The sequence below is a fragment of the Helianthus annuus genome, chromosome 15, assembly GCF_002127325.2.
Source record: "Helianthus annuus cultivar XRQ/B chromosome 15, HanXRQr2.0-SUNRISE, whole genome shotgun sequence".
Taxonomy (NCBI): domain Eukaryota; kingdom Viridiplantae; phylum Streptophyta; class Magnoliopsida; order Asterales; family Asteraceae; genus Helianthus; species Helianthus annuus.
Genome location: NC_035447.2, coordinates 48242341 through 48269041, shown reverse-complemented (window position 1 = coordinate 48269041; position 26701 = coordinate 48242341). Strand labels below are relative to the sequence as shown.

The following is a 26701-nucleotide window of genomic DNA, read 5'->3' as shown; positions in this document are numbered from 1 at the left end:
GGATGTTTTGTGAGTTTTTAGGGTTGCAAAAGTGGTAGGGAGGCTGGTTATAAGTGGTATTTATAGGGGGAAGGATTAGGGTTTCAATGGGTTGGGCTTTGGAAGTGTTTAGAAGGGGTTACACCTTGAAACTAGCCCACAAAACCCAACTATATGGGCTGAATTTTGCTGAATTGGGGCTGCCATATTTCTTTATTTTTTTATTTTTTTAAAACATTATAATGAGTAATTTTGTTAGTTAAGTTGTGTAATAATGTGCAACAATGTTTCCCCTAACTTGTAACAAGGTGAAATATGAAATAAAACATGATTTAACTAGGTAAAAAGTGTAATGTACAAGTTTTATTTACGAAGCAAGTTCCGTATTTTACAACGATAGAATTTCACGTAAGGTTTCTAAATGTAGGAAGTTTGAAAACGCAGGGCGTTACACATACAAACCAACCAAGCGCGCGGGGTATAACCCCAAAGCAGAGCATGATTACACCTTGAGCTATCGTCCTGAGGACATGGCTGAAAATTCAAAATTCATTCGAGAAATAGCGTGCGCGACCATCGACAAAACGAAATTACCACACAACGTGGGTAAATACAACGGGTTGACGGACCCAGACGATCACCTCCAGGTGTTTAAAGGTGCAGGAGCAACAGGCGGATGGAACTTACCAACATGGTGCCACCTGTTTGCTCAGACATTCGTTGGCGCGGCGCGCATTTGATTCGACAACTTACCGGCTGGCAAAATCAAATCATGGGTCGATTTCCGAGAGAAGTTCCTAGCACACTTCTCTCAGCAGCGAAGACAAGCCAGAGATCCGGGTGATTGTCTGAACATATGGAGAAAAGACTATGAAAGCGTAGAAGATTTCATTACAAGGTACAACAAAGAATGTCTAGAGATCGGAGACATACCAGAGAAAATGATGCGCGCACACTTCATGCGAGCAGTCAAGTGCGACGATCTGGTTAAAAGAATCAAAGGGCGAGATGGAGGACCCAAAGACTGGGAAACCTTCATTGAAGCGGCCAAGACTATTGCGCAGACAGACAGGCAACTGACCGGTGACGATCACCGTCAGCGCGCATACAACCATAACGATCGAAACAACAGAAAGGGCAGAAATCAACCCTGGAGGGCTTCTGGGAACAGAGAAAGAAGCCCCCCACGGGACGATGCACGCCATACGATCAATCAGATAGCCCATCGAAAAGAAGTGAAGCGCGAAAATAGAGAAAAGCAGTGGACTCCACTAACCAAAACACCTTCTGAAGTTTTAGCCACAGAGAACCATCAGTTCAAACCACCCTTGCAGATGCGCAACAAAAGGGGTCAAGACCCAAATCTCTTCTGTGAATTCCACAAAGATACGGGCCATTTAACCGATGATTGCTTCAGCCTAAAACAAGAAATCGAAAGAGCTCTAAGAGACGGAAAGCTCACCCACTTAGTCAAAGGTGGAAAACGCGATTACCGCCAGATACAAAGAAGAGATGAAGGGCCAGACAATAAGAAGCTCAGAAAGTTAGAAACTCACATGGTGCAAGGAGGTCCACGGCGACCAAGAAAACATTACAACAAGCGCGCGCATGATGATTCATGGCGCGAGAAACAAGTGGTTATTCCAATTGTCAGGGGAGGTCCAAGAGAAAAGCGGCCAATAGTCATTCCAGGGGTGATCGGTCACTACCAGACAGATTACATCTTTATTAATCCCGGGAGCACCGCGGACATCATATATGAACAGTGCTTCAATCAATTTGACCAAGAGGACAAGGCGCGCCTAGAGCCGGTCGACTACCCTTTAACTGGTTTTTGCAACGAGGCCGTCTTTCCCCTAGGACAAATATCATTCCCAGTATTACTTTCCGATGGGAGAAATTCAAGAACCGAAGAAGTTACATTCATGGTACTGCCGGCACACTCAAGGCATGACATCCTCCTAGGAAGAGAATCACAAGGAGATTTCAACATGATCTGTTCCGTACTACATTCCGCCGTAGGTTTCCCGACCGAAACAGGCGTTGCATTAATATATGCAAGCAAAGAAGTGTTGGCAACAGACGAAATCAGGCCAGCAAAATCAAGCAAACAAGCACCGCGCTTAGAAGCAGAGAAATGGGTATTGAATAGCGCATACCCAGAACAAACAGTCACTCTGGGGCCCGCCATGTCCGACCTGACGCGCGCGGCGCTCAAGAAATTACTGCATGAAAACATGGACGTGTTCGCCTGGACACCGGCTGATATGGTGGGTGTTCCACGGCATATAGCAGAGCACCGTCTAAACGTCTCCGAAGATGCAAAGCCAGTGGTGCACGCCAAACGACATCTAGGTGACATCAAACACGATGCCATGAAAGAACAAGTGTTGGAATTACTAAACGCAAGGATCATCAGAGAAGTCCGGTACCAAACGTAGGTAGCAAGCCCAGTAATGGTGAAGAAACCAAATGGCAGTTGGAGAATGTGTGTCGACTATAAAGATCTGAACAAAGCATGTCCCCGTGACTGCTACGCCCTACCAGATATAGATGAGAAAATCGATTCTTTGGCAACATTCCGGTGGAAATGTTTCTTGGATTGCTACAAAGGGTACCACCAGGTCCAAATGGCCGTCCAAGATGAAGATAAAACCGCATTCCGCACGCCAACGGGGTTGTATTGCTACACCAAGATGCCATTCGGCTTAAAGAATGCAGGTGCAACGTACCAAAGGTTGATGAACGAAACATTCAGTGACGCCATCGGTAAGTACATAGAAGTGTACATGGATGATCTGGTAATCATGAGCAAGGAGGAGAGCGCGATGCTGGCAAATATCCAGAAGACCTTCAACACGCTGCGCAGCGTAAGCATCAAACTGAATCCAGCAAAGTGCTCATTCGGAATGGAAGAAGGAAAGTTTTTGGGCTTCATAGTCACTAAAGATGGTTTTAAGGTGAATCCAGAAAAGGTCCAGGCCATAGAAAGGATGCCTTCACCAGCAAACGTTAAAGACATGCAAAAGCTTGCAGGACGATTGGCAGCACTCAACCGATTCCTAGCTAACCACGCGGCAAAATCCTTCCCATTCATCAAGACCTTGCGCAACTGCATGAAGAAAAACCAGTTCCAATGGACTCCGGAAGCAGAAAATGCGTTCCGCGAGATGAAAGACTGTCTCATCAAGCTGCCAACTCTAACCGCACCAAACAAAGGAGAACCTTTGGTCCTGTACCTCTCAGCTTCCGACAAGGCAGTAGGAGCCGTACTGCTTGTTGATCGTCAAGGTGTCCAAACACCTGTGTATTATGTGTCTAGAACCTTGACCGACCCAGAAACCAAATACGCAATCATGGAAAAGCTTGTCCTTGCACTGATTCACGCGTCAAGAAGGCTGCGTAGATATTTCGCCAATCACGTCATCCACGTGCTAACAAACTACAATATTGGGAATATCCTAGCAAGGCCAGAAGTATCAGGAAGGTTGGCCAAATGGGCAATAGAGCAGGGGACACAATGTGGTTTTCAGACCACGTCCGTCGATCAAGGGCCAAGTCTTGGCAGATTTTATGACAGAAGTCCCAGACGACAAAGACAGAGAATGCAAGGCGATGGAGAAAGCTGAGAAAAAACAAAAAGAAGAGCCATGGCTACTGTACACAGATGGTGCATCTAACAAAGATGGGGCAGGCGCGGGGCTGAGGCTGGTAAGCCCTGACAAACACGAGTTCACATACGCCATACGCCTAGACTTCAAGAGCACAAACAATGAAGCAGAGTACGAAGCCTTTCTGGCCGGCTTGCGTTTGGCAATCAAAATGGGGGTCCGACACATTGAAGCACATGTGGACTCCATGTTAGTAGCAGGCCAAATCAACGGCCAGTATGAAGCCAAGGGCGACATAATGGCACTCTATCTCAACCAAGCGAAGACGTTGTTACAAACTTTCTATTCCTACAAGGTGCATCACATAAACCGCAGCGAAAACAAGCCGGCAGATGCTTTAAGCAAGCTTGCGTCGACAAGTTTCCAGCACCTAGCAAAGGATGTGCGCATAGAAGTTTTGAGCAACCCATCTGTTCCACTCAGAGAAGTCAGCGTCATCCAAACAGGAACCACGTCCTGGATGACACCCATAATCATGTACTTACAGTCCGGGATACTTCCAGAAAATAAAGCTGAGGCACGAAAGATACAATATAAATCAGAACATTATCAGATGGCAGACGGGATACTGTATCGAAAGTCATATCTCGGCCCGCTGCTAAGATGTGTTGATGCCGACGACGCAAACTATCTGATTCGGGAAGTACATGAAGGCATTTGTGGTATCCATGCCGGGCCGCGAATGGTAGTGGCAAAAGTAATGAACGCCGGATACTACTGGCCCGGGATGCACCTCGATGCCGTGAAAGAGTTGAGAAAATGCAGTGGCTGCCAGAGGCACGCAACAAAAACCATGCGCCCCAAAAACGAGCTGGTACCAGTAACAACCGCATGGCCTTTTCAGCAATGGGGCATAGACATGGTGGGCCCCTTTCCAGAAGCTCCGGGGGCAGTTAAGTTCATCATAGTCGCGGTCGATTACTTCACCAAGTGGGTAGAAGCAAAGGCACTCGCATCAACCACGTCGGCAGTTGTTAAACGATTCATATGGGAACAAATCATATGCCGGTTCGGCCTACCACTCAGAATCATCACCGACAATGGAACAAACTTTGCAGCAGATGATCTCGAACGATGGTTCAAGGAACTAAACATCGAACATACCTTCTCGTCGGTTGCACATCCGCAAGGGAATGGTCAAGTTGAAGCAGTCAACAAGAGCATTGTCGATGGCATAAAGGCAAGGCTCGGTGAAAAAAGACGTGGGTGGGTCGATGAACTACCCAGCATATTATGGGCCCATAGAACAATGCCAAAAACAAGCAATGGAGAAACACCATTTAGCTTGGTCTATGGGTCCGAGGCTGTGATCCCAACGGAAATCGGACTTCCATCTCCGAGAATGCTCTCCATGAATCTGATCAATAACGAAGAAGAAAGGAGGATCGACCTGGACCTCCTAGAAGAACGGAGGGAGATGGCGGCAATCAATGAAGCCAAATACGAATCAAAGCTTGAAAAGTATTACAACTCCCGAGTCCGGATCTGCACCTTCAACCCAGGAGATTATGTCTTAAGGGACAATGAAGCGTCCAATGCAGAAAAACCGGGGAAACTGGCTCCCAAATGGGAAGGCCCGTACATCATTGATGAGGTTCTCGGCAAGGAGGCATACAAGCTACGCACCATGAACGACAAAGAGGTTCCACGAACCTGGAATGCCCAACAGTTACGAAAATGCTACATATAATGCAAACATGTAATCGTACAGGGCGAATCGCCGACACATTTACCTAATACAAGAAGTGTTTGGCTACCTTTATTTCATGCAAATTTTTTGTCACAACTGCATTTATTACTTCGGGCGTACACGAAAACATCAATGGCTCGACCATAGGAAACGTTGTAGACCTCCAAGGCTCGTCACAACCAAGTGAACAGCCGGGTCAGAAACACAACCAAAGCCTACAAAACGCCAAAAAACACAACTTCGTGCCCACATAAACACGAAAATATCGATAGCAAGGTAACTAAACATTGTAATGCTCCCAAGGCTGTGATCCCAGCTGAGCTCACACAATAACCTGCAACTCGATCACTTCGTATGTCACATACAAGCGCGCATACTTAAACGACAGAATAAAAACGTTGTAGTAACACAACATCACCTGTCAGCGCCATCATTCATTCGTGACACCTAATCAAAGTAATTAAACATGCACATATTATGACGATTTCAAAATTTGCATAACCAAAAATCAAAGCGGTAAAATATATGTCAATACACACAACCACAGTCAAGAAAATTAAAATTGTCTTAAAACAACCATTACAAGCCCATTCAGGGCCATACACGGCACGCATGCCGGAAACTGCCTATCAAGTATGGCTGGAGCCAGCACCTCCTGCAGCACCATCGCCATCTTCTCCCAAAGCTTTTTTCAACAAAGCTACTCCATTCGCTTTGTGAGCCAACTTCCCAGAGGCCCGAACAACAGCTAAATCAAGCGTCGAAAACTCTTTTCGCTTCTCAGCATAAGCACCGTCACAATCATCTTTATATAACTCAAAATGGGAATCCTTCTCATTGTTCGTGGCCGCAAGTTTGCCTTCAGCATACCCGAACTTGCGTCCACTATTATACCCTGCCCTACCCAATTCAAACATATAGCGGGCAAGTTCAGAAGAATGCAGAATACGATCAGCAAGCTGCATGAAAAACAGGATCGCGTAAGGACAGAAATATACAAAGGCAAAAACAACATGAAATGAGAAAACAAGGCAAACAAGAAAGTTACCAAAGGAACACCGCGAGATAGCAACCACCTACTATCAGCTGAGGCCTCCTCAGCAAGAAGCTCAGAAGCACGACATTCAGCCGCCTTCTTATCAAGAAGGCGCTGAACAGTCTCACACTCCGCAGCCTTCTCCTGAGCAAGAAGCTCCAGCTTGTCGATCCGAGCAACATACTCCTTTTCTTTCTTCTCTGCAGCAAGACGCGCCTGATGCGCCTCATCAGCAAGGGCCGTCTTCTCACCAGACAGCCGCACAATAGCATCACGCTGCGACCGCATCTCCAAGTTCGTACGAGCACATGCAGAATCCCAATCCTTCTGTTTTTGCTCGTTCAACTGCTTCTGCTCTTCAAGCTTCCGCTCAGCCTCAGCAACCCGCCATTGCAAGCCTTTTCTCTCCGCATTAAACTTCTCTTTTTCTTCGGAAAACGACTTCTTCGCCTCCTCAAACTCAAGAGTTTCTTCCCCCATCGACCTCCATTCGCGAAAAATCTCTTGCGATGTGGCAAAGAAGTGAACCCCAGCACTAACATGGTCATCTATAAGGGCAAAGCGGTTGCGATTCTTCTGGAACATCCTCTCCGCAGGCGGAAGTGACAAATAGAAAAACTCATGACAATTCTTTAAATCAGTCATTCGAGAGCCCTGAGTAAGGCTCCAGCGGGGGACGTGAGGCAAATCATCACAAGCTGGGTTACCCCAGGAATCATCAGGATTATGTTCAAAGTGCGGGCTTCGCACAAAGCCAGAAGTGGCTCCACCTTCACCGGGAGGGCGTTTAGTGTAGATGGTTTGTTGCGGAGTAGTCTCACTAGACTCCATCTGCACCTCAACACCTTTACCCTTATCACCTCCAACATCTCCTCCAACATAACCCCCAGTCGCATCGCCTCCTTCAAACGTACCTTCAACAAACCCTTCACCACCACCCACGTTTGCATCAGCACCATCACGCGGAGGGGTCAGACCAACAGTCCTCGACGGAGGAGAAGTAGGTGGAGTAATCCGAGAAATATCCGTCGCCCGAGGCTTCTTGCTAGTCTTGAATACTGCCATAAGACAACAATTAAAGAACAATCCAAGGAAAGATACGACAAACGTACAATGAAAGAAAATTACCAGGAAGAGGAGCAGAGGCAGCATATATCTCCTCCAACAAATTCCCACGACCTCCACTAAACACGCCCAAATCAATCTCAGACTCCGAGGGCGCTGGGGGGGCCTCTTTCTGAAGCTTTGCCTTCTTGGCAGCAAAAACAGCAGCAGCCTGCTCATCAAGGCGACGTTTGTGATCATCGAGAGCTTTTTTCTTCATGTGCTCAGATAAGGTAGCACCGTCATCAGGATCCGACTGTTGACTCTTTTCACCAACCCCTAAGCCAGACAACGTATCAGAAACTACCACATAACCTAGACAAGGACGAGGAGAGGGTCGCTTACGAGAAGAACCATCACCTTTACTCTCAGGCTTCTCCTCTCTCCTTCCAGATTTATCGGTCCGTGCCTTCTTTCTCGTCTCCAACTGGGCAGACGGATCAACAGATGCCTCCGCATCATCATCATCCCCACACTATTAGAAAATAGGGTTTTTGTCACAACATATTCGGTCACAAAACGGTAGCAATTGCCTTGTTGCCACCGTTTTGCAACCGAAAATGCGGTGGCAAAAACACCCGTGTCAATTGCCCTAATGTCACCAAATAGCGACCATTTCCATATTTTGCTACCAAATTTCTGCCACCACAACCTTGTTGCGACCGCCCCTATTTTGCTACCGAGTTGTGACGGTTTTTTGCCACCATTTTGTTACCATTTAGCCCACTTTAACCACCGCTTTTATTGAAAACTTACATCTTTTTATCACCCTTTTGCCACCATTTTGGTACCAATATTGCCACAATTTAGCCACCACTTTCATTACCATTTTGATATCATTTTTCTATTTGAATTAAATAATTACCACCATATTGGTGTCCCTGTTTTCATATTTTACAGTTTCCATGCTTTTCATGAAAACTACAATTCAATAAAGTTACAAATTTATATAAAACATTCCATAAAATTACAAAATCATAAAATTATACAAAACATCTCTATTTCAGTATTTCCTATTTCAAAGTCATAAAACATTCTAACAAAAATACAAACTAAAATATCAAGTAACCGAAACTATCGTTATATAATAAACATCGAAACCTTCAAAACCAAGTGTTTATAGCCTATCTTCGAATCGTAACTCTAGCATCTTCATCCACTTTATCTTTTTCAGCCAACAATTTCATTTTACATTTCTTTTTCTTCATTATTTTCCTTAGCGAGCTCCTTGATAACCAAGTTCAACGTTTCAATCTACAAAACAACAATGAATAGCATTAAGCAGTCAGAATTAAAGAAAACTGATAACGGGTCAAGTTGGTTGTAGATGAATAAAATCCAGTTGTGAGTAACAATTCAAGTGCTACATTAAAAATTGGCAGCATCAGCAATCAACTTACCATACCAGCAGCAATCCATTATTAACCTAATCTTCAAGAACCAAATTAAAGAACCATTTATAATACAAGTAATATATTTATTAATAGTTTTGTATAGGATTGATCATCATCAACATCATACTCAGTAAATTCCACCAATAGCAAAGCTAAGGTAGGGTCTGAGGAGGATAAGATGTAGACAGCCTTAGCTCTATTCCGTAGGAATAGAGAGGCTACTTCCAGTGAGACCCCCGGCTTGAAATATCAGTCCTTTACCGATATCCAGTTTTTTTTTACCACATTAACTGCTTAGTTCAGCAATAATATTATTTTTGGAACCACGTAGATTTTTTGTTTTCATATATGGTTTAAAAACTTTTACCATAAAAAATGAACCAAAATAGTGTGTGGGTCAACCCAACACGACTCATATTAGTAACACAGCCCCTTTAACCACTTCCAATAATGATAGAAGTGATAGTACCTTGACTTCTCTCAAATTTATGCATTCTTCCCACGAATAATATTTTCTCTTCATTTTCTTAATGGCAACCTGTAACCACAACACATCAACTTTAAGAAACACAATCACTTAAACTTGATAAGTTCATAAACGCAAAATTTTAGTTCCAAAATGCTCTGCTAATCAGAAAAAACCTACCACTTCACCATTATGTTAACTTATAGCCCGATAGACAACCCCAAAGGTTCCATTACCAACTTCCTTGATTATCTTGTACGTGGATTGGAATTACGAAAAATATTGATGTTTCAGTTTAACAGTTTTAATATCATATCAAAGATGACTCAAAAAACATTAATGAAAGTCAGCTTACTTATCCATCTTTTGCTCTGATCTATTTTGTAACAAACCAAATTAATATTTTAAACTACATGTTTCAAATGAAAGTCATGTTTCAAATGAATCCTTTTGCTAAACTACATGACTCAAAAAACATTAATGAAAGTCAGTTTTAATTCCTCATTTTTCTAAAAGACATGTTTCAAATGAATCCTTTTGCTCTGATCTATTTTGTAACAAACCAAATTAATATTTTAAACTACATGTTTTGACCCGTTACTCGTAAAAGATAGCTAGTTTACCATTTGATCAACTACAAGATGATAAAGAAAAAAATATACTTTATTGACTTGCTTCCTTCTAATCTCTCCTAAAAGATTAATGGGATCCAATGTAAAAAAATTACTTTATTGACTTGCTTCCTTCTACTCTCCCCTCGATCTCGATGTTTGTTTTGCGATCATATTTCTAAAATGTATATATAGCATGTGCCAAGTTCTTTTTATATGTATTTTACTTTGCATAAAATAACACAAATGACATTGCTACAAGATTAAAATCAATAAATGTCGCATGACCTCCCTATTAACCAGAAGCTCAAACAACCGAATTAAACTTAACAATTCGCAATTAAAAATTTTCTTGAACTAATTATTAGTTTTATGTACCGTGTTCCACCTACTCTAAAAAAAGTCGCATGCATTTGGACTTCTAATGGTAATTGGTAAAGATGTGCACTCGGGGTTCAAACATTGATACCAATTCTAGGGATTAAACAACAAGAAGTACAATTACGATGTAAACTTAAATAACCTAAAAGAGGGATATGCATACAGATTTACAAAATAAAAATTGACAAACCATGAACTTTCATTTTTCTACTAATGTAACAATTTTTGTCCTAATTTATCACTATTAAAATTTAAAACAAAGGTACATAATTCAATCATTAATACATTACGGTTAATTAAACAAAAATTTATATATAACTGCATCAAAAACAAAACCTAAGCACAGTGCCTGAATAGCAGAATTTGTAGATTCCTTAAATCAAATAAATAGTCACCACCAAAGAACAAAGGTTAATATAACAAACTTGCAAACAGACTGTGCAGCATCAACGCACCACCAAAATGATACATTTTTAAGGGAAGACACCCAATAATAAATTAGGGTTAGGGGCATTGTTATGATATAACAAATTACGAAATTGAACATATAATCTCAAACAGAAAGATAAACACATCAATTGAACATCAATCGAAGTTGTTGTGTGTGTACCTGTGAGGAAAAAAGGAAAGTGTGGCACTGTTTAGAAGGTGATCCCGGCGGCCTTAGCGGCGGCGGCGGAAGGTAAGATAACGGGAGTTGTAAGTATCATAGAAGTAAAATACCAACAATCATGTATCAAATCATACAATAATTGAGAGAATTCCAGAACAAAATCAAACTTAAACACATATATAAGATTGGCTTACATAACTGTAAGAGCATACCAGTACGATCAAGATCTATATCACGGCGAGCGAACTGGTACAAATTTGAAGAGTCTCGATATGGTCAGAGATTTTTATCAGAGTGGTTCTTCGACATGGGGGGTGTAATTTTAGAGACAAGGGTTAAAATGATCAAAACCCTAATTTTAGAGAGGGGCGGGCTACATAAAATTCGCCCACCAAATTATATTTTCATCTTGCTACCGCTAAGTGGTAACAATTCATTGTGTTTGCCCGTCATTTTATACATTACTATTTTTTATTATTATTTCATTATGTTTCTTACGAATTTGTCACCGAAAATAAACGGGGTAAAATTTGCAACCACTTTGCTACCTTATCGTACCAATCATGCTTAATACGCATTTTCATGGGAAATTGGTTGCAAAGTTTGTTACGTCAACAATTTCATGCACGGGGTCAGCAACACCACCAGGCGCGGTACCTGCACGCGCGTAATGAGAGGTTAGATCTCCAACATTCGGGTCAGAACTCCCACTAGAAAGGACGATAACTTCCTCTCGACCCGAATCGACAAAGTCATCCCAAACATCTTCACCTAGAACTTCATCAGCATATCTGCTCAGGCTTTCGTCGGTAGGATGCAAAAACCGACCCCGTATCTGCTCCAACCACGTCGGATGCCCATCAGCCTGGATAGCTTCAACCATGGCACCCGCTGATTTAGGGTCCAAGGCATTCAACAAACTGTAACCAACTGCAAAATGGCAACAAAAGTAAGGACACATAGTAAACATAAAGGGAAATAATCAAGTGGTAAGACAGGAAAGAACCATACATTTGCCCTTATGGCTATACGCAGGTTGACCCAGCGGATGTTTGGGCACCCACAGCAAACTCATCCCCGCACCAACTAAAGCCATCTCATCCAGTTGAGAAATCGCAGTCGGCTTCGCAGTTATCCTCTTATACCAGTCTTGAGCACCATAGTTTGGAAGAACATCCACCTTAGAGATCCCTTGACTCACTTGCCGATATAACATGTCTGTTGGAATCACACCACGACGGATATAAAAAAACTTTTGCTTCCAGTCATGGATGCCCTTTTAACGGCACAGAACACACCGGAGCAACCCTTGACCTAGCTTGAAAAGAGTAAAAGCCGCTGGTATACGTAACGCTGTAGAAAACGTTAAACATCTCAAAAAGTAGGATCAACACGGTAAGACCTACAGACGAATTCGAAATGGGTAATCCGAGGAAGCCCAATCGCATTTATTTGAGAAATATGGAGCCCATAACCCCTCAACACAGCAGCAGTGAACTTCGTAATCGGCAACCTAAAATTGCCTTCCCGGAAATAAGCAACATATAACGTGATAAAACCCGGAGGGGCATCCAATGCAGTAGATCCAGAAGGAGGGTACTGAGCCCCCCACTCGGAACGGAAGTTCATCCCCCTCACAAGCATCTGAAATTCCTCCTCCTTCCAGTTAATAACGGCTTGGTCTGGACCAGGAGGAGCCCTACCTCTATGCTTCCTTTTCTTCTGAGTTGGATTCTTCTCAGCCATGATAAAGGTCAAGAAGAAGATGATTTGAACTCAAGAAAATATGAACGATGGGAAAACACAAGAGAAGGATAGAGAGAAAATCACACTTAGAATTCAAGAATGAAGGAAGAAAGGGATAACCGCCCCCTATTTATACCCATCGCATTTAATGCGATGGATAGTGGACCGTCAGGAAACAGGAAAAGCACCCAATAGATGACTGACACGTCAAAGGAGAGAGAAGACGTCGGCTCGTTTTTCGAGAAGCATGGGCGACAGGGTCTGCTGATGTGACAGAAAGTCACTGCAAAAGCAACTGTTCACCTCCGAAAAGACAGGGACGTCAGACGGTCACACCAAAACACTTCCCCATAACCACCAAACTTCTAACAGAAGGAAACACAAAAGGGCCAAAACCCATGCAGCATGCGTCCATTTGGCTCACTTTTTCAAGAAGCCAAAACCCATGCGACATGCGTCCATTTGGCTCACTTTTTCAAGAAGCCAAAACCCATGCGGCATGCGTCCATTTGGCTCACTTTTTCAAGAAGCCAAAACCCATGCAGCATGCGTCCATTTGGCTCACTTTTTCAAGAAGCCAAAACCCATGCGGCATGCGTCCATTTGGCTCACTTTTTCAAGAAGCCAAAACCCATGCAACATGCGTCCATTTGGCTCACTTTTTCAAGAAGCCAAAACCCATGCGGCATGCGTCCATTTGGCTCACTTTTTCAAGAAGTCAAAACCCATGCAGCATGCGTCCATTTGGCTCACTTTTTCGAGAGGCCAAAACCCATGCAGCATGCGTCCATTTGGCTCACTTTTTCAAAAGGTAAAAACCATGCGGCACGCCCCCATTTGGCTCACTTTATATGAACCAACTGCAACGCGACGCATGGAGATCATAACTCTTATAAGTCCAGAATCCCTCCTAGACGATTAACTCAACTAGAAGGCACACTGGACTGGGGGGACTTGAAGAGGTATGGTCCCAATTCCCTGCCTACATGGCAGGGACCACACCACTTTTGTACACACAAGGCATCCATGTCACCAGAACATTCTAGAAGCTTCCAGAAGACATCTAGGCGGTTCACAGCTGGCATCAAAGATGCTTTGCCCAACATAAAGGACAACACGTGTCACCATTGACAGAAGGCCACATAGGCCTGCGACAATCCAGGGAGCAGGGCTGACATGACCAGTACGAGGTACCCAGCGCAGGCGAATGCAAGGACGCCACGTGTACCACTACACCCTTCGCGACAGAACAGACCAAGAGGATATTCCCCTTGGTCGGACAGCTGGCGCGCACCTACAGCCGGCACAGCTGCTTCCTCCTTCTTCACCCTCCGGCTATAAATAGGACCCTTCATCATTCAGGTTCGGGATCTGGGCTCTCTTTACTCACTCTATACACACACTGTTTGATTCCTCTCAGAGCAGTACTTATTCTCACGCCGGAGCCTGGTTAAGAGGGAAAACCCCCTTCCCCCCTCTTAACGAGTCTAACGATGTTTACTGTTTTGCAGATTTCAGGCCACCGATACGAGTAAGAGAAGAGGTTGAACCCCATAAGTGAAACGACCCTCTTGGTTATCCTTGTGTTAACCATTGTTTCAACAACTAGATTATTACTTAAGTTAGTTTGAATGCTCTTAGCGGGGCCAATGGCCAAACAGGTCCTGGGCTGCTTATATCTTTCGGTCTAAATTCAAAAGACTGGACTTTTTTGGTTCAGATTCAGACACAAAAGATTGAATCTTTGGGTTCAAACTCAAAAGACTGAACCTTTGGGTTCAAACAAAAGAAGTTGAATCTTTCTGTTCAAACTCAGAAGACAGATACTTTCGGTTCAGACTCAAAAGACTGAATCTTTCGGTTTAAACTCAGAAGACTGAATCTTTCGGTTCAGACTCAAAAGGCTGAATCTTTCGGTTTAAACTCAGAAGACTGAATCTTTCAGTTCAGACTCAAAAGACTGAATCTTTCGGTTTAAACTCAGAAGACTGAATCTTTCGGTCCAAACTCAAAAGAGAGAATCTTTCGGTTTAAACTCAGAAGACTGAATCTTTCAGTTCAGACTCAAAAGACTGACTCAAAAGACTGAATCTTTCGGTTTAAACTCAGAAGACTGAATCTTTCGGTCTAAACTCAAAAGAGAGAATCTTTCGGTTCAAACTCACAAGACAAAATCTTCCGTCAAAAGAGAGAATCTTTCGGTTCAAACTCACAAGACAAAATCTTTCGGTTCGAACTCAAAAGACAAAATCTTTCGGTTCAAACACAAAAGACGATATCTTTAGATTCAGACTCAAAGAACTGAATCTTTGGTTCAGACTAAAAAGACAGACTAAAAAGACTGAATCTTTCGGTTCAAACTAAAATAGTTGAATCTTTCGGTTCAAATTCAGAAAACAGAATATTTAGGTTCAAACTCAAAAGACAGAATCTTTCGGTCTAAAATTTAAACGAAAAAAGTTGAATCTTTCTGTAAAAGCTCAGAAGATTGAATCTTTCGGTTCAAACTCAAAAGAGTGAATCTTTCGGTTCAAACTCAAAAGAAGGAATCTTTCATATGCCTAATGTTCCAAAATAATTTAGAAAAACATCATGAACTTCATGATTGCATAACTTTGATATTGAGCCAAATCAATGCAAACTTCTACAATATCTAATGTGGAAGGACTACAATTATAAGAGGATAACTTCATGAAAAATAATCATTCAACTACAAGTTATCATTTCTAACTCAAAAGATTAATGCCACAAAAGCTCTAACTTTAACAGTACCTAATTCTGTAAGGTAAATAAGGCAAGTTTTGTGAAATGAAGTCCTTTCAACCTTAACAAAATAAGTAACCAAATTAAACACAGCAAATCATAACTCTAACAAACTATATAAACCATACCAATACCAAACCTAAAAAAAGTAACCAAAACCAACAATAAATACCATGAATAAACCTCAAAACGAAGCCGCTCAACTCTCCTGCACCTTCTCTGGCTTCCTACAAAGAATCATATGCATCGGAGTAAAAATCCCACTCTCCCCACCTCTAGTAAGATAATCCGCAGTCTTAAACAACATCTCATGCACATCAACAGTTCCTTTCGGCGCAACACCAATCGCCTCAAGTACCGTAACCACAACATGGTTCCTCCAATACGCGATCCGCCCCATTTTCAACCTTGACCACCACGGGCCCGCTGGCGGCTTCGCCAAATCCTTCTCTTTAACCACCTCAAACCCGACCTTCTTTGCCACGTCAGCAATATCTGAATAGTTTCTCAAACCCGGCAATGCATCACCTCTCTCGATTCCCTGGATGACCTCCACGTGTTCCGGATCCTCACCATTGAATAACTCAGTTGTAACCCATTCGTATGAAACGTACATTGCTCCAGGCTTCAATACCCTGAATATTTCACTGTACACATCTTCTAGCTTCGGCGCGTGACATGTCGCCTCGATTGAGTACGCGCCGTTGAAAGTTTCGTCCTCAAACGGCATGTTTAAAAAGTTTCCGCAAACAACGTCGCATAGGTGACTCAATCCGGCTTTTTTGTTATGAGCTTTTGCTCTATTAACCTGATGTAATTCAGGATTAGTTTAGTGTAATTAGGAGGATAGACTGGTCATGTTCGTGGGTTGGCGGGTCCAACCCGAGCCGAACACGAAACTTGACACAGACCCGAACACGGCCTGAACCCAAAACCATGAGCACGGCCTGAACCCAAAAATATATGAACCCGAACACAACACAAATATTTGTGGGTTGACCCGAACACAACCAATTTAACCTGAATTCATTCAATCTTTATACTTTTTTCATATTAATACTCTAAATTTAAAATTTTCACAAGGCAAATGTGTATAGAACAATCACAATTAAATTATAAAACCTTATGTCAGTTTTCTATTAAAGTTTTAGATTTTGTCATAAATACCCCACAATATAATTTATGACATAAAACAGATTTTAAGAATTAAAAAAAAAAATTTAAATGGGTAAAACGTGTAAGCCCGCGAATCTGTTGCATTGACCCGAACACGACCCGTTTAGCTAAACGGGTTGATGGGTTCGACCTTAAAATATACTAAACTCAAACCCGCGAATTGATTTTCATGACGTGTCATAAATTATCTTCAGGTGTAATTTATGGGTAGACCCGTTTAACGGGTTCACGGGTCAGACCCAAAACTGATACCCATTTATACTAAACTCAAACCCGTGAATTTTATGTTTTCATGGGTAATTTATGTGTAATTTAGCCAAACATTCGATGTTAAAAAAAAAATAAAAAAATAACCTGATACTCATTAATGGTAATTCCGGTGACATTACACCCTGAATGTGACACAATCGCACGCATCGGACCACCAACACCGCAACCAGCGTCAAGAATCTTCTGTCCAGCCTTCACTCCAATCAGATCTACAGCCATCTGTTCATGAATTTTGGTCGATTCAAGGTTCGATTTACCTTTAATCGCCGGAGAAAAGTGAAACGATTGTCCCCATCCCCATTCATAAATGTCGGTGACAAGGTTGTAGAACGTGTCGACAAACGCGGGAACGTTTTCGGATTCTTCGATGTGTTTGGGGCGGCGGAAGAAGAACCAGTACTGGTTGTAGGTTTCTTTGACGTTGGAATGGTGGATTGAGCCGCCGGTGAGGTGGACGGCGTGTTTGCCCTTTTGTTCGGCGGAGCCAAGGAGGAAGACGAACCAGTAGAGGCCGCCGGCGAGGAGGACGACGGTGAAGATGATGGGGAGTGGATCCATTTGGAGTGGGGTGTTTGGGGTGTGATGGAGTGTGTGTGGGTTATTTATTTATTTAAGATTGCGGGGTATGGTGGGGCGGGGGTTGGGCTTAGGTTGGGGCATTTATTGACACGTGGCTTGGGGTGGCAGATATGGGGCGACCCACAATTAAACAGGGTATGGTGGGGCGGGGGTTGGGGGCGGGGGTTTGGTGGGCTTTGCTAGATCTAAGCCATTGATAGTTAAATCAACGGCTAGCCCAACGGCTTCTTTGGTTTGTCCAATTAGAGCCCGCCATGTCAGCTTGGCCAGACCGCCCCACGCCCGGCTTCAAACCCACGAAAAAAGGGGCCACGCCCAAACCCATGCCCACCCGGGGTGGTGGCTTGGGCGTTTTCAGCCCACCCACGCCCAAACCCCTGCCCCATACCCCGTAGTCTAAGGGTAAAAAGTAGACCTGGCAAACGGGTCGGGTCGGGTCGGGTTATGGGTTAAAATGGGTTCGGGTTGAAACGGGTTCGGGTCAAAACGGGTTCGGATTGGAACAGGTTTGGGTCGAAACGGGTTCGAGTCAGAACGGGTTTCGGGTCGGGTCGGGTTGGTTAAAAAATGTTTTTTTTTAAATGTTTAGCGGTATGAGAAGAGGTTCGATCCTCCGGAGTGTGATTTGGAGACATCATCGTGTATACGGTGAAATTAGAATGAAATTGCAGCGAATAGAAAGTTGCAGAGAGTTGAAAACGATGTCATGTGAAGTCTATGAGCGAGCAGAAGCCATTGCTTGTTGTAGTTGCAGGGTTTGAAACGTGATTATTGCGACTTCGAGAATTAGATTTAGATAATCAGTTAAAGGATTTATTAGTTAGGAATTGGTATATTACTTTGCTTGAGTGAATTGCAAGTTTTGTCCTTTATCTTTAAGCCATTTTGCAAGTTTTGTCATTTATGTTTAAATTTGACGAGTTTTGTCCTTTATGTTTAAAAATCAAGCACGTTTTACCCTTTGGGCCTTAAAAATCAAGCACGTTTTGTCATTTATGTTTAAAAATCAAGCACGTTTTGTCCTTTATGTTTAAAAAATCAAGCACGTTTTGTCCTTAAAAATCAAGCACGTTTTGCCCCAAAGGGTAAAACGTGCTTGATTTTCAAACATAAAGGACAAAACTTGCAATTCACTCATTTTTGTACAGCAACTTATAACTTGCTTCTTCAATATCTGATTGTTTTTGCCTTTATAACTAGAAAACTAAAACTAGTATCAGTATCCTGGTTTAAAAAGGTGCACGAGCCACTCATAGACTTTCAGTTGAATCTCGTAAGCAACAAGACGAAGACAACAAACACTCCACCTCCGTTTCTTTTCCATCTTGGGCTCAGATCTCCGTTAGTAACCGTTAGGCCTGTTTAGCAATAACTTTGGGTTCGAAACGGTTCCGAAAGGTTCCCGTCGAAACGTTACTGGTCGAAACGGTACGGGTCGAAACAGTACTGGTCGAAACGGAACGGGTCGAAACGATTGGCGTCGAAACGGTACGAAACTCGTTCCGACCCGAAACTCGTCTCGTGCGAAAACTCGTGTCAGCCCAAAACTCGTTGCGATCTGAAACCCGTCCCATGCAGAAACCCGTGTCAGCCCGAAACCCGACCCGAACCGACCTTATGATCCAAAACCTGCGTCGTGCCGAAAACCTTCTCGGCCCGAAACTCAATTTGAACAGAACCCATTCCGATCCGAAACCTGCCCCGTTTCTTTAAGACATTAACCCGCATCGACCCATTTCTTTAATGTTGTCGACCCGCTTTGACCCGAAAATAACAAGATGGAATTTCAAGTGACCCATTGTGACCCATTTAGTTAAAATATCTTACCCAAACCAACCCATATAATTTTAAAAGCAACCCAAATTGACCCACTTGGAAGACTTTGGGTCAAGATTGCCCCCTCTAATTATCAATAATGCTTATTATAATTTGGTTGTTAAGTTGCATTGCATGATTTTATTCATCATCTTACAACTTCTGAAACTACGCTCATCTTTTTACCATCAGTTATTCATCGACAAGTTCAACCAATATATAAAACAAGGATATTGGATTTAAATAACCCAAACTCTTACCATTTGGTGGATAACACTCGCAACTTACGAATTGTACCACGTCACTTCCAACTTTCAACTTATTTTTTTCTGGCACTCCAAACTAACCGAACCCTAACTTAGTTTTTTTTTTTGCTGATGTGGCATCTAATGTGGTACTTGTTTAGTGACATGGAATCTAATGTCAGCTAACTGGGTTAGAGTTCAGTTAGTTTGAGAGTGTCAAATGAAAATAAGTTGAAAGTTAAGAGTAGCTTGGTATAATTTGTAAGTTGGAAGTGTTATCAACCAAAATGATAAAATTTGAAGTTATTTAAAACTAATATCCAGAAGTAACAAGTTCAGAGAAGAAATCTATATCAATAATTTAGCTCCTTCCATTACTCACCGTTGTCATTCAAGGGTTACCTTAAGCTAATTAAGCAACCAACTTTTCAACCGATTTTATATTTTCACTTTCACCCCCACACTTTGATCAATACATCAAAGCCCTCCCATTTCTTTCAATACCATAACACAGCTTCACCTTCAACCCTTATTTCTTTGTGTTTTTTTAACATTTGAGGTTTTTGTTGGTTTGAACTGTTCTGTATATTGTGATTCACAATACACATCACCAGTCACCACCTTCAAACCAGCTAAACAGACACACAAACACAGTGAATTAGGGTTTCGAAGTTCAAATCAGGTCTTATTTCGCTCACAACTCTCGTTTTACGGCTTCAATCGAGGTTTAATTTTGTTCGTAAGTTCAAATCAATGTATGATTTCATTCATAGATTTCAGTTTCGATTTCGTTTACATGTTTCGAGTTTGATTTCTTAAGTTATTTGATTTCATTTGAGGTTTAACTTTGTCCTAGGGTTTTAGGAAATAACTATTTGTGAAAGATGCAATTGTAATTGTATGATAAATTGATGCATATTGCGGTAGCGATACCATCGCATTATTGTTTGAATTCGTTTGAGTTTTTGTGAAGACTCTGTGTTTCTGTTGAGATTTGACATTGTGTTAGGGTTTTGAGAAGATATATGCAAAGTTGTTTTGTGAACTGTAGTGAATGTTGTTTAGTGATATGATACATTTTGTTAGAGCAATGCGTACAAATATTTGTTGATTGCTTATAGATTCACAAGATTATTGACTTAGGGTTTTAGGAAATAACTAGCTGTGAAAGATGTAATTGTAAGGGTTGTACTGCAGCATGTATTGTATGATAGATTGATGCATATTGTGATAGCGATAGCATCGCATCACATTGTTGTTTTGGTGTACCAATTCGTTTTGGTATGTGTAATGACTCTGTGTTTCTATTGTGATTTGACGTTGAGTTAGGGTTTTGCAAAGTTGTTTTGGGAACTGTAATGAAAGTTCTTGATTGATATGATGTATTTTGTTTGAGCGTTACAAATATGTATCTTAGGACGTTTGCATATAGCTTTGAGATTCACTAGATTATTGACTTGATCGTAGTTTTCATGGAGTTTTTAGTTTTAGTTGTACAGAACAGTTAGTCCAAGAAGCATTACAGTTAATTGAAGTGTCATATGTCAATTCCAACTGTTTTGTGTTCTTAAATTTTTAGCTATTTGCATGGTTTGATGCCATCTCATTGTCAACGACTAATGGTTTCATTAATGGTCAGGACAAAGTTTTAACTCGGAGATCCCAAACTACAATATAGAAAGTAATGTCGATAGTTACGCGCTCGAAACGGATTTTTTCAATCGTTCAGAAGAGCAACAAGAATCCTCGCTTGTATTCAAGTGTGTCTGCAAATGGTCCCAATGAACCTATCATTTCTTCCTCTATTCTCGGTAACCAGACTACATCTTCAACTCCACCACCTCCACCACCGCCGCCGGAAGGTGCAGCTGCTGGCAAAGCAGGTGGGCAACCATGGAGTTTCCTTAAGTATACTTTAATTGCTGCACTTACTGGAGGTGTTGCCACTGCTGGTTATGCGACCTACGGTATGTGTTTTTCTTTTACACGTGGAATTTCATAAGTTGCCAACTGTTTCTTGCAAAAATTGAAGTGACTAGTAATTTGCATAAAACTTATTCTGAGAGGCTCCTTCACTCTTAATAGAAAGAGAAAATATACAAGTAAATCAACAGCAAGTAGTATGTTTTGTCTTCTTTTTCCTATTCGTGCAGTATTAACAATGTACACATTCGTTGTTTTGCAGCATACACTTTAGAAGAAGTTGATGAGAAGACAAAGGCTTTGCGTGCATCAGCAAAAGTTTCTGTAACCGATGATATGTCTTCTTTTGATGTGCGTATTACCTCGTAGAATTCCTCATTTTTAAATGTATGAATGAAGGTTTGACTGATATATGCAGTATATGATGATGAACTTGAATTGATAGACTGAGTTGTTGCAATAGATGAAGATAGTGAAATTTCATGTGAATTGTGATTTGATTATAAGTAAACCCTGGCAGTAATGTAACACCAAAGTAAAAGTAGTGTTTTGGTGATGGTAGTTGTGTAATGATCTAGATATTATAGGAATTTTGATGCATGAAATGAGATAGAAAGCAAATTTCTTGTTTCGACACCTATCTGTATCATCTTCACTTGATCAAACCATTTTCTAACCATATTCATGTTTAATATGAGGATAACATCTTTGTTTATTGTTCAATCATCTTAGATATCCCCTATGATCATGGAATGTGAAGCCTCAAATTCTAACATATGTACTTCTCTTAAATGCAGAAATTTCAAGCAATGCTAAAGTCAGCTACAATGACAGGTTCGTTTCGGGTGCTTTTTTCTGATGCTATTGCTACATGTTTACTATTCTTTTAAATATATTATTTATCTACTTATTGTGTTTGTGGTTTTACTACTCTTATGTTACAGTACCTGCCAAGTTAGTTGAGCTTTATTTGGATCTGCGCGCTACTACAGAAGAGCATGTTCGAGTGCGTATACATTCTTTCAACTTATTTATCGTCACATTAAGCTCGGTCTTCAATCAGATTAAGTCACTGTTAGTTATTTTATTTTTTAATTTTTTGCTTACAAATCTTGGTTCTTTATAGGGATTTACTGAACCCTCATCAGAGATGCTTCTTCCAGATTTGCACCCACAAGAACAGCACGTGTTCACACTGGTTTTGGATCTTAACGAAACTTTACTGTATTCTGATTGGAAGGTATATAACACATTTCATCATCACTTTTGCATTTATACTCTTATCCTTCAACTAGGGGTGAGCAGAAAACCGAAAAAACCGAACCAAAACCCAAAAAAACGATTTAACGGAACTGGAAAAAACCGAACCGCACAAACAAACCGAATCGAACCGAATAACCTAAAAATCATTTTTTTTAATGTTTGTTTTATATTGATTAAGGAATTATTAGTTTTATTCTTGAATGTTAAGTAATTATAATAAAAACATTAACATGTTTATTTATCTTTGAAATGATTTATCTATTGCCTACAAGAAATAACAAAATTTAACATAAAAATTAAATGATTTTCAAAGTATTATAAAAGAAAATGTCTTTATAAAAACTTTTGGGAAACATAAAAAAAGATTAGAATGTTATGTTTATGTGAGCTATATTAATTAAAAAGGTTAAATATAATAACTTAAATGTAAACATCTAAGAAAGATTATTAAATATTGGATCATACTTTTTTATTAATCTTACGTCGCTTTCTTCCAAAAACCGAACCGAACCGTTGCTAAAATGAAAGAAATGAAACTGAAAAAACTGAAACGGGACGGTTTTTAAAAACCGAACATTTTGGTTATGGTTTCAGTTTTACAAGAAAACCGAACCGAACCGTGCTACCTTCAACATAGGGGGTTATAGTTGACGTTTTTTTTATTTCTATCATGTATATGCTTAAAGCGTGATCGAGGTTGGAGAACATTCAAAAGGCCAGGAGTTGAAGCCTTTTTGGAGCACCTTGCTCAGTTTTACGAAATCGTAGTGTATTCCGATCAGCAAGCTATGGTATATATTCTTTCATTTCCCTTTCTCTCTTACTTTGAGGTTGTATTGTTGACGATCTCTGGCTTTTGTTTGTGTGCAGTATGTTGATCCTATTGTTGATAGATTGGATGAAAAGCACTGCATAAGGTATCGGCTATCAAGGGCTGCAACTAGATATCAAGATGGGAAGCACTATAGAGTATGTCGTTACATTTAATCTTTTATTTGATATTATCCTGCATGGCAGTTGTCTTTTAGAGCATGTCCCCTTTTTTAACTAAACTATTGTTTCTAGTAGAGGTGGCAGATGAGTGGGTCGGGTGAGGTGGTTAACGAGTCACAGAATGGGTAATTTTTAGGGGTGTCAATCGTGACGGGTTGGCGGGTTGAAATGTGCAACCCGAACCCGGCCCATATTATTATGCGTGTTGAAGATTTCAACCCTAACCCACACATATATAAATTCGGGTCAACCAAACATGACCTGTTTAACCTGTATTTTCTAAATGAGGCATACATGTTGACGATTTATAAGCTAGTTATTGGTTTTGGTTTTAAGCGGGTTATCGATAATATGAGCTTGACAACTAAATAATATAATGTGCCAAAACAAACATTATTATGACTGTAACATAGAAACGAAAAAAACAAAAACAAATATATAATTATAAAGTTTTTTTTTCTTTTCTAAATAGTTAAATGGGTAACGGACTAACGGGTCAACCCATTTTTATTCAGGCCAACCCGAAACCGGCCTGTTTTTAATACGGGTCAACCCAAACCCGACCTGTTTTTCAAACGGGTCATGTTAGTCGACCCAAACCTGTTCTTTTCCGTGTCTGTTTCGGGTCGGGTCAAGAATTGGCGCCCCTAGTAATTTTCAAATAGACAAATAAGGGATGAAATGAATTGGGTTGGGTTTGGTTGACCTAAAATACTTTAGTGTGTCAAATGTATTTAAAGAAATGTATTTTTCTTCTATATCAGATATAAGTGAGGTTTCATGCTTTAGAAGTACACTTTTGGCAAATGTGTCACCTTAAGCTTAACAAATACCCCATTATATTCACATAAAGTATCATTAGATACAGTTACGAAATTATATTCACGTGAAGTGTGTCATTGCATCAAATGTCGTTTCTTGTAGGATTTGTCAAAGCTGAACAGAGATCCCAGAAGAGTTTTGTATGTGAGTGGTAATGCTCTTGAGAGTTGCCTTCAGCCAGAGAACTGTGTACCAGTAAAACCATGGAAATGTGAAGCTGATGACACAGCACTTTTGGATCTAATTCCGTTTCTTGAGTGTAAGCACTTGAGTTTTAATAAAAAGTTGATGTATCATTGTATCTATATATTCTATGCTAGCTGAATTTGATGCTGCTTTTAATTGCAGACGTTGCACGTCATAGGCCTGCTGATATTCGACCTGTACTAGCCTCATATCAAGGACGTGATATAGCCAAAGAGTTCATTGAACGTTCTAAAGAACACCAGAAGTAAGTTTCACTGTTTTTACTACCTTATAAGGGGTGCAAATGAGCTGAACAAGCTGAGCTTAAATGAGCTCGAGCTCGAGCCTTATCAAGCTCGGGCTGGCTCACGAGCCTAAACGAGCCTGCTGTTAATATAGTTTTTTTATTAGTATATTAAATATATATAAGTAATAATAACTACTATTTATAAAATTATGAAAACATAACTAAATTATATATAAAATAACAATTGTAACTAACATAAATTCATGTAAATAATAAACGAGCCGAGCCCAAGCCAAGCTTGAGCTTGAAAAACTACCTACGAGCCGAGCTCAAGCTTTAGAATCAAAGCTCAAATCGAGCCGAGAGCTTTCATAAGTTAAACGAGCTCGAGCTCGAACCTAGTCGAGCTTGGGCTTGGCTCGGCTCATTTGCACCCTGAATATAATCCAATGTGGATTTTGTTTCAAGAGTATGGTAGTTTTCAAAAGTAATGCTTTATCTACGCATTTTAAAAGTGTGGTGACTGGGGTTTGTAACCCTTTTTTAAAATTTTTATTCAAGATATAAGTAAGTTCTTTAAATAATGTGTAGTATTTAATATTTAATACAAAATCTAAGTATACAATTTCGTTCAGTTTTTTTTTGTCTACATTTTGATATATAAAAATACTAAGTTGTATCCAACATAAGTATGTTTTTGATGTTACGAGACCAAGAAATGCTTTATTTTTTATACAACTCCGTTTTCAATAAATATTACAAAATATGAGCGAAAAGAGTAACTATATCTTAAATGGAACATTGAAAATAAAAAGAAATAGAAAAAGTAAAAATTTCAAACTCGAGTTTTGCAGAGAGGACTCGGGGTCACAAACCGCGGTTACTAAATATCAAGTAATGGAAAAAGTTATGATACTTCTATAAGTCATTTTAAAAACCCCCATACAACTGAAAAGGTTATCGCTTTATTCCCAAATCAATGTTGTTTTTCTGTTTCCTAGAAGTTTTAGTTCTAGATCACTGTTTAGCTCGTTGGTTAAATATTTATTTATTGAAAAGGGTATTTTTTTTAATAAATTAAGGGTATTTTTACTCTGTAAAACAATATTTTTTTCATGGTGAATAATTAGTACAACCTTTCCTCTTGAGATGTTCCACCAGTGTTGTCTAAAGATGTATGTTATGATGATTCAGGAAAATGCAGGAGCAGAAGCAACAAGGACGTCTGTGGCGGCGCTGATTTGCTGGGTTCTATGAGACGCCGATAAGTAAATCTGTTTTAGCAGATTGAGACTAAATTGATTAGGACTATAAAGATTGTTGTTCCGTTTAGGCCATATACTATATCAATCGGAGGAGAAAGTTTAGTTACCGTGATTTCGGTTCTTGTCTTGACATTTTCCGACGTGGAGAAAAGTTTTGAGAATAAAAACTTGAACATGACTGCTAGTTTTGGTTCTTCACTTGCATTTTTGCTTTCCATGAATTTAATATAGGAGACCCCTCCATATCTTTCAGTGTTTCACACATTTTAACATTAGTTGCATCCCTTATGATAGGCCCACGTCTCCAAATTTAAATAAAGTAGTCGTTGATGTGAAAACCCAGTTGCAAGGATCCGATCCAGGGGAGAGTTCGACCCAAGTTTCATGGGTTACATTGGTCCAAGTCAACACCTAACTACCATGCAGCAATTTCAGCCACTGCCACGTTTCCCATTATTGCAAT

The 26701-nt window shown here is 40.7% G+C and overlaps 2 protein-coding genes and 1 long non-coding RNA gene across 6 annotated transcripts; 1 reads left to right on the top strand and 2 right to left on the bottom strand.

The window, feature by feature from the left end:
- Positions 1 to 8424: 8424 nt before the first annotated feature.
- On the bottom strand, positions 8425 to 13030 carry LOC110911507. Its single transcript, XR_004881962.1, has 4 exons — positions 11957 to 13030; positions 10943 to 11875; positions 9344 to 9412; positions 8425 to 8734 (listed from the first exon to the last, which is right to left on the bottom strand). It is a non-coding gene; the product is annotated as an uncharacterized LOC110911507 (long non-coding RNA).
- Positions 13031 to 15390: 2360 nt separating this feature from the next.
- On the bottom strand, positions 15391 to 17502 carry LOC110911505 (24-methylenesterol C-methyltransferase 2). Its single transcript, XM_022156134.2, has 2 exons — positions 16985 to 17502; positions 15391 to 16262 (listed from the first exon to the last, which is right to left on the bottom strand). The coding sequence occupies exons 1-2, from the start codon at positions 17456 to 17458 to the stop codon at positions 15654 to 15656; spliced, it is 1083 nt and encodes a 360-aa protein (XP_022011826.1). The 5' UTR covers positions 17459 to 17502; the 3' UTR covers positions 15391 to 15653.
- Positions 17503 to 20025: 2523 nt separating this feature from the next.
- On the top strand, positions 20026 to 26436 carry LOC110911504 (mitochondrial import inner membrane translocase subunit TIM50). 4 transcript variants are annotated; one of them, XM_022156133.2, is made up of 11 exons: positions 20026 to 20221; positions 21179 to 21506; positions 21725 to 21813; positions 22260 to 22296; positions 22407 to 22468; positions 22589 to 22702; positions 23412 to 23516; positions 23596 to 23694; positions 24643 to 24799; positions 24889 to 24991; positions 26168 to 26436. In XM_022156133.2, the coding sequence occupies exons 2-11, from the start codon at positions 21224 to 21226 to the stop codon at positions 26211 to 26213; spliced, it is 1095 nt and encodes a 364-aa protein (XP_022011825.1). In that variant the 5' UTR covers positions 20026 to 20221; positions 21179 to 21223; the 3' UTR covers positions 26214 to 26436. The 4 variants fall into 4 exon arrangements, with proteins under 4 accessions (XP_022011825.1, XP_022011822.1, XP_022011823.1 ...); XM_022156130.2 differs by having other exon boundaries at positions 20027 to 20294; XM_022156131.2 differs by having other exon boundaries at positions 20040 to 20278.
- Positions 26437 to 26701: the final 265 nt, after the last annotated feature.

What these genes read in the sequence shown, in the direction of transcription:
- LOC110911505 (XM_022156134.2), bottom strand. Translation starts at nt 17,458, where the DNA reads ATGGATCCACTCCCCATCATCTTCACCGTCGTCCTCCTCGCCGGCGGC. An exon ending in TTACCATTAATGAGTATCAG is followed by an intron (nt 16,263 to 16,984) that starts GTTATTTTTTTA and finishes GAATTACATCAG; the next exon opens with GTTAATAGAGCAAAAGCTCA.
- LOC110911504 (XM_022156133.2), top strand. Translation starts at nt 21,224, where the DNA reads ATGTCGATAGTTACGCGCTCGAAACGGATTTTTTCAATCGTTCAGAAG. An exon ending in CTACAGAAGAGCATGTTCGA is followed by an intron (nt 22,469 to 22,588) that starts GTGCGTATACAT and finishes GGTTCTTTATAG; the next exon opens with GGATTTACTGAACCCTCATC. An exon ending in TACTGTATTCTGATTGGAAG is followed by an intron (nt 22,703 to 23,411) that starts GTATATAACACA and finishes ATATGCTTAAAG; the next exon opens with CGTGATCGAGGTTGGAGAAC.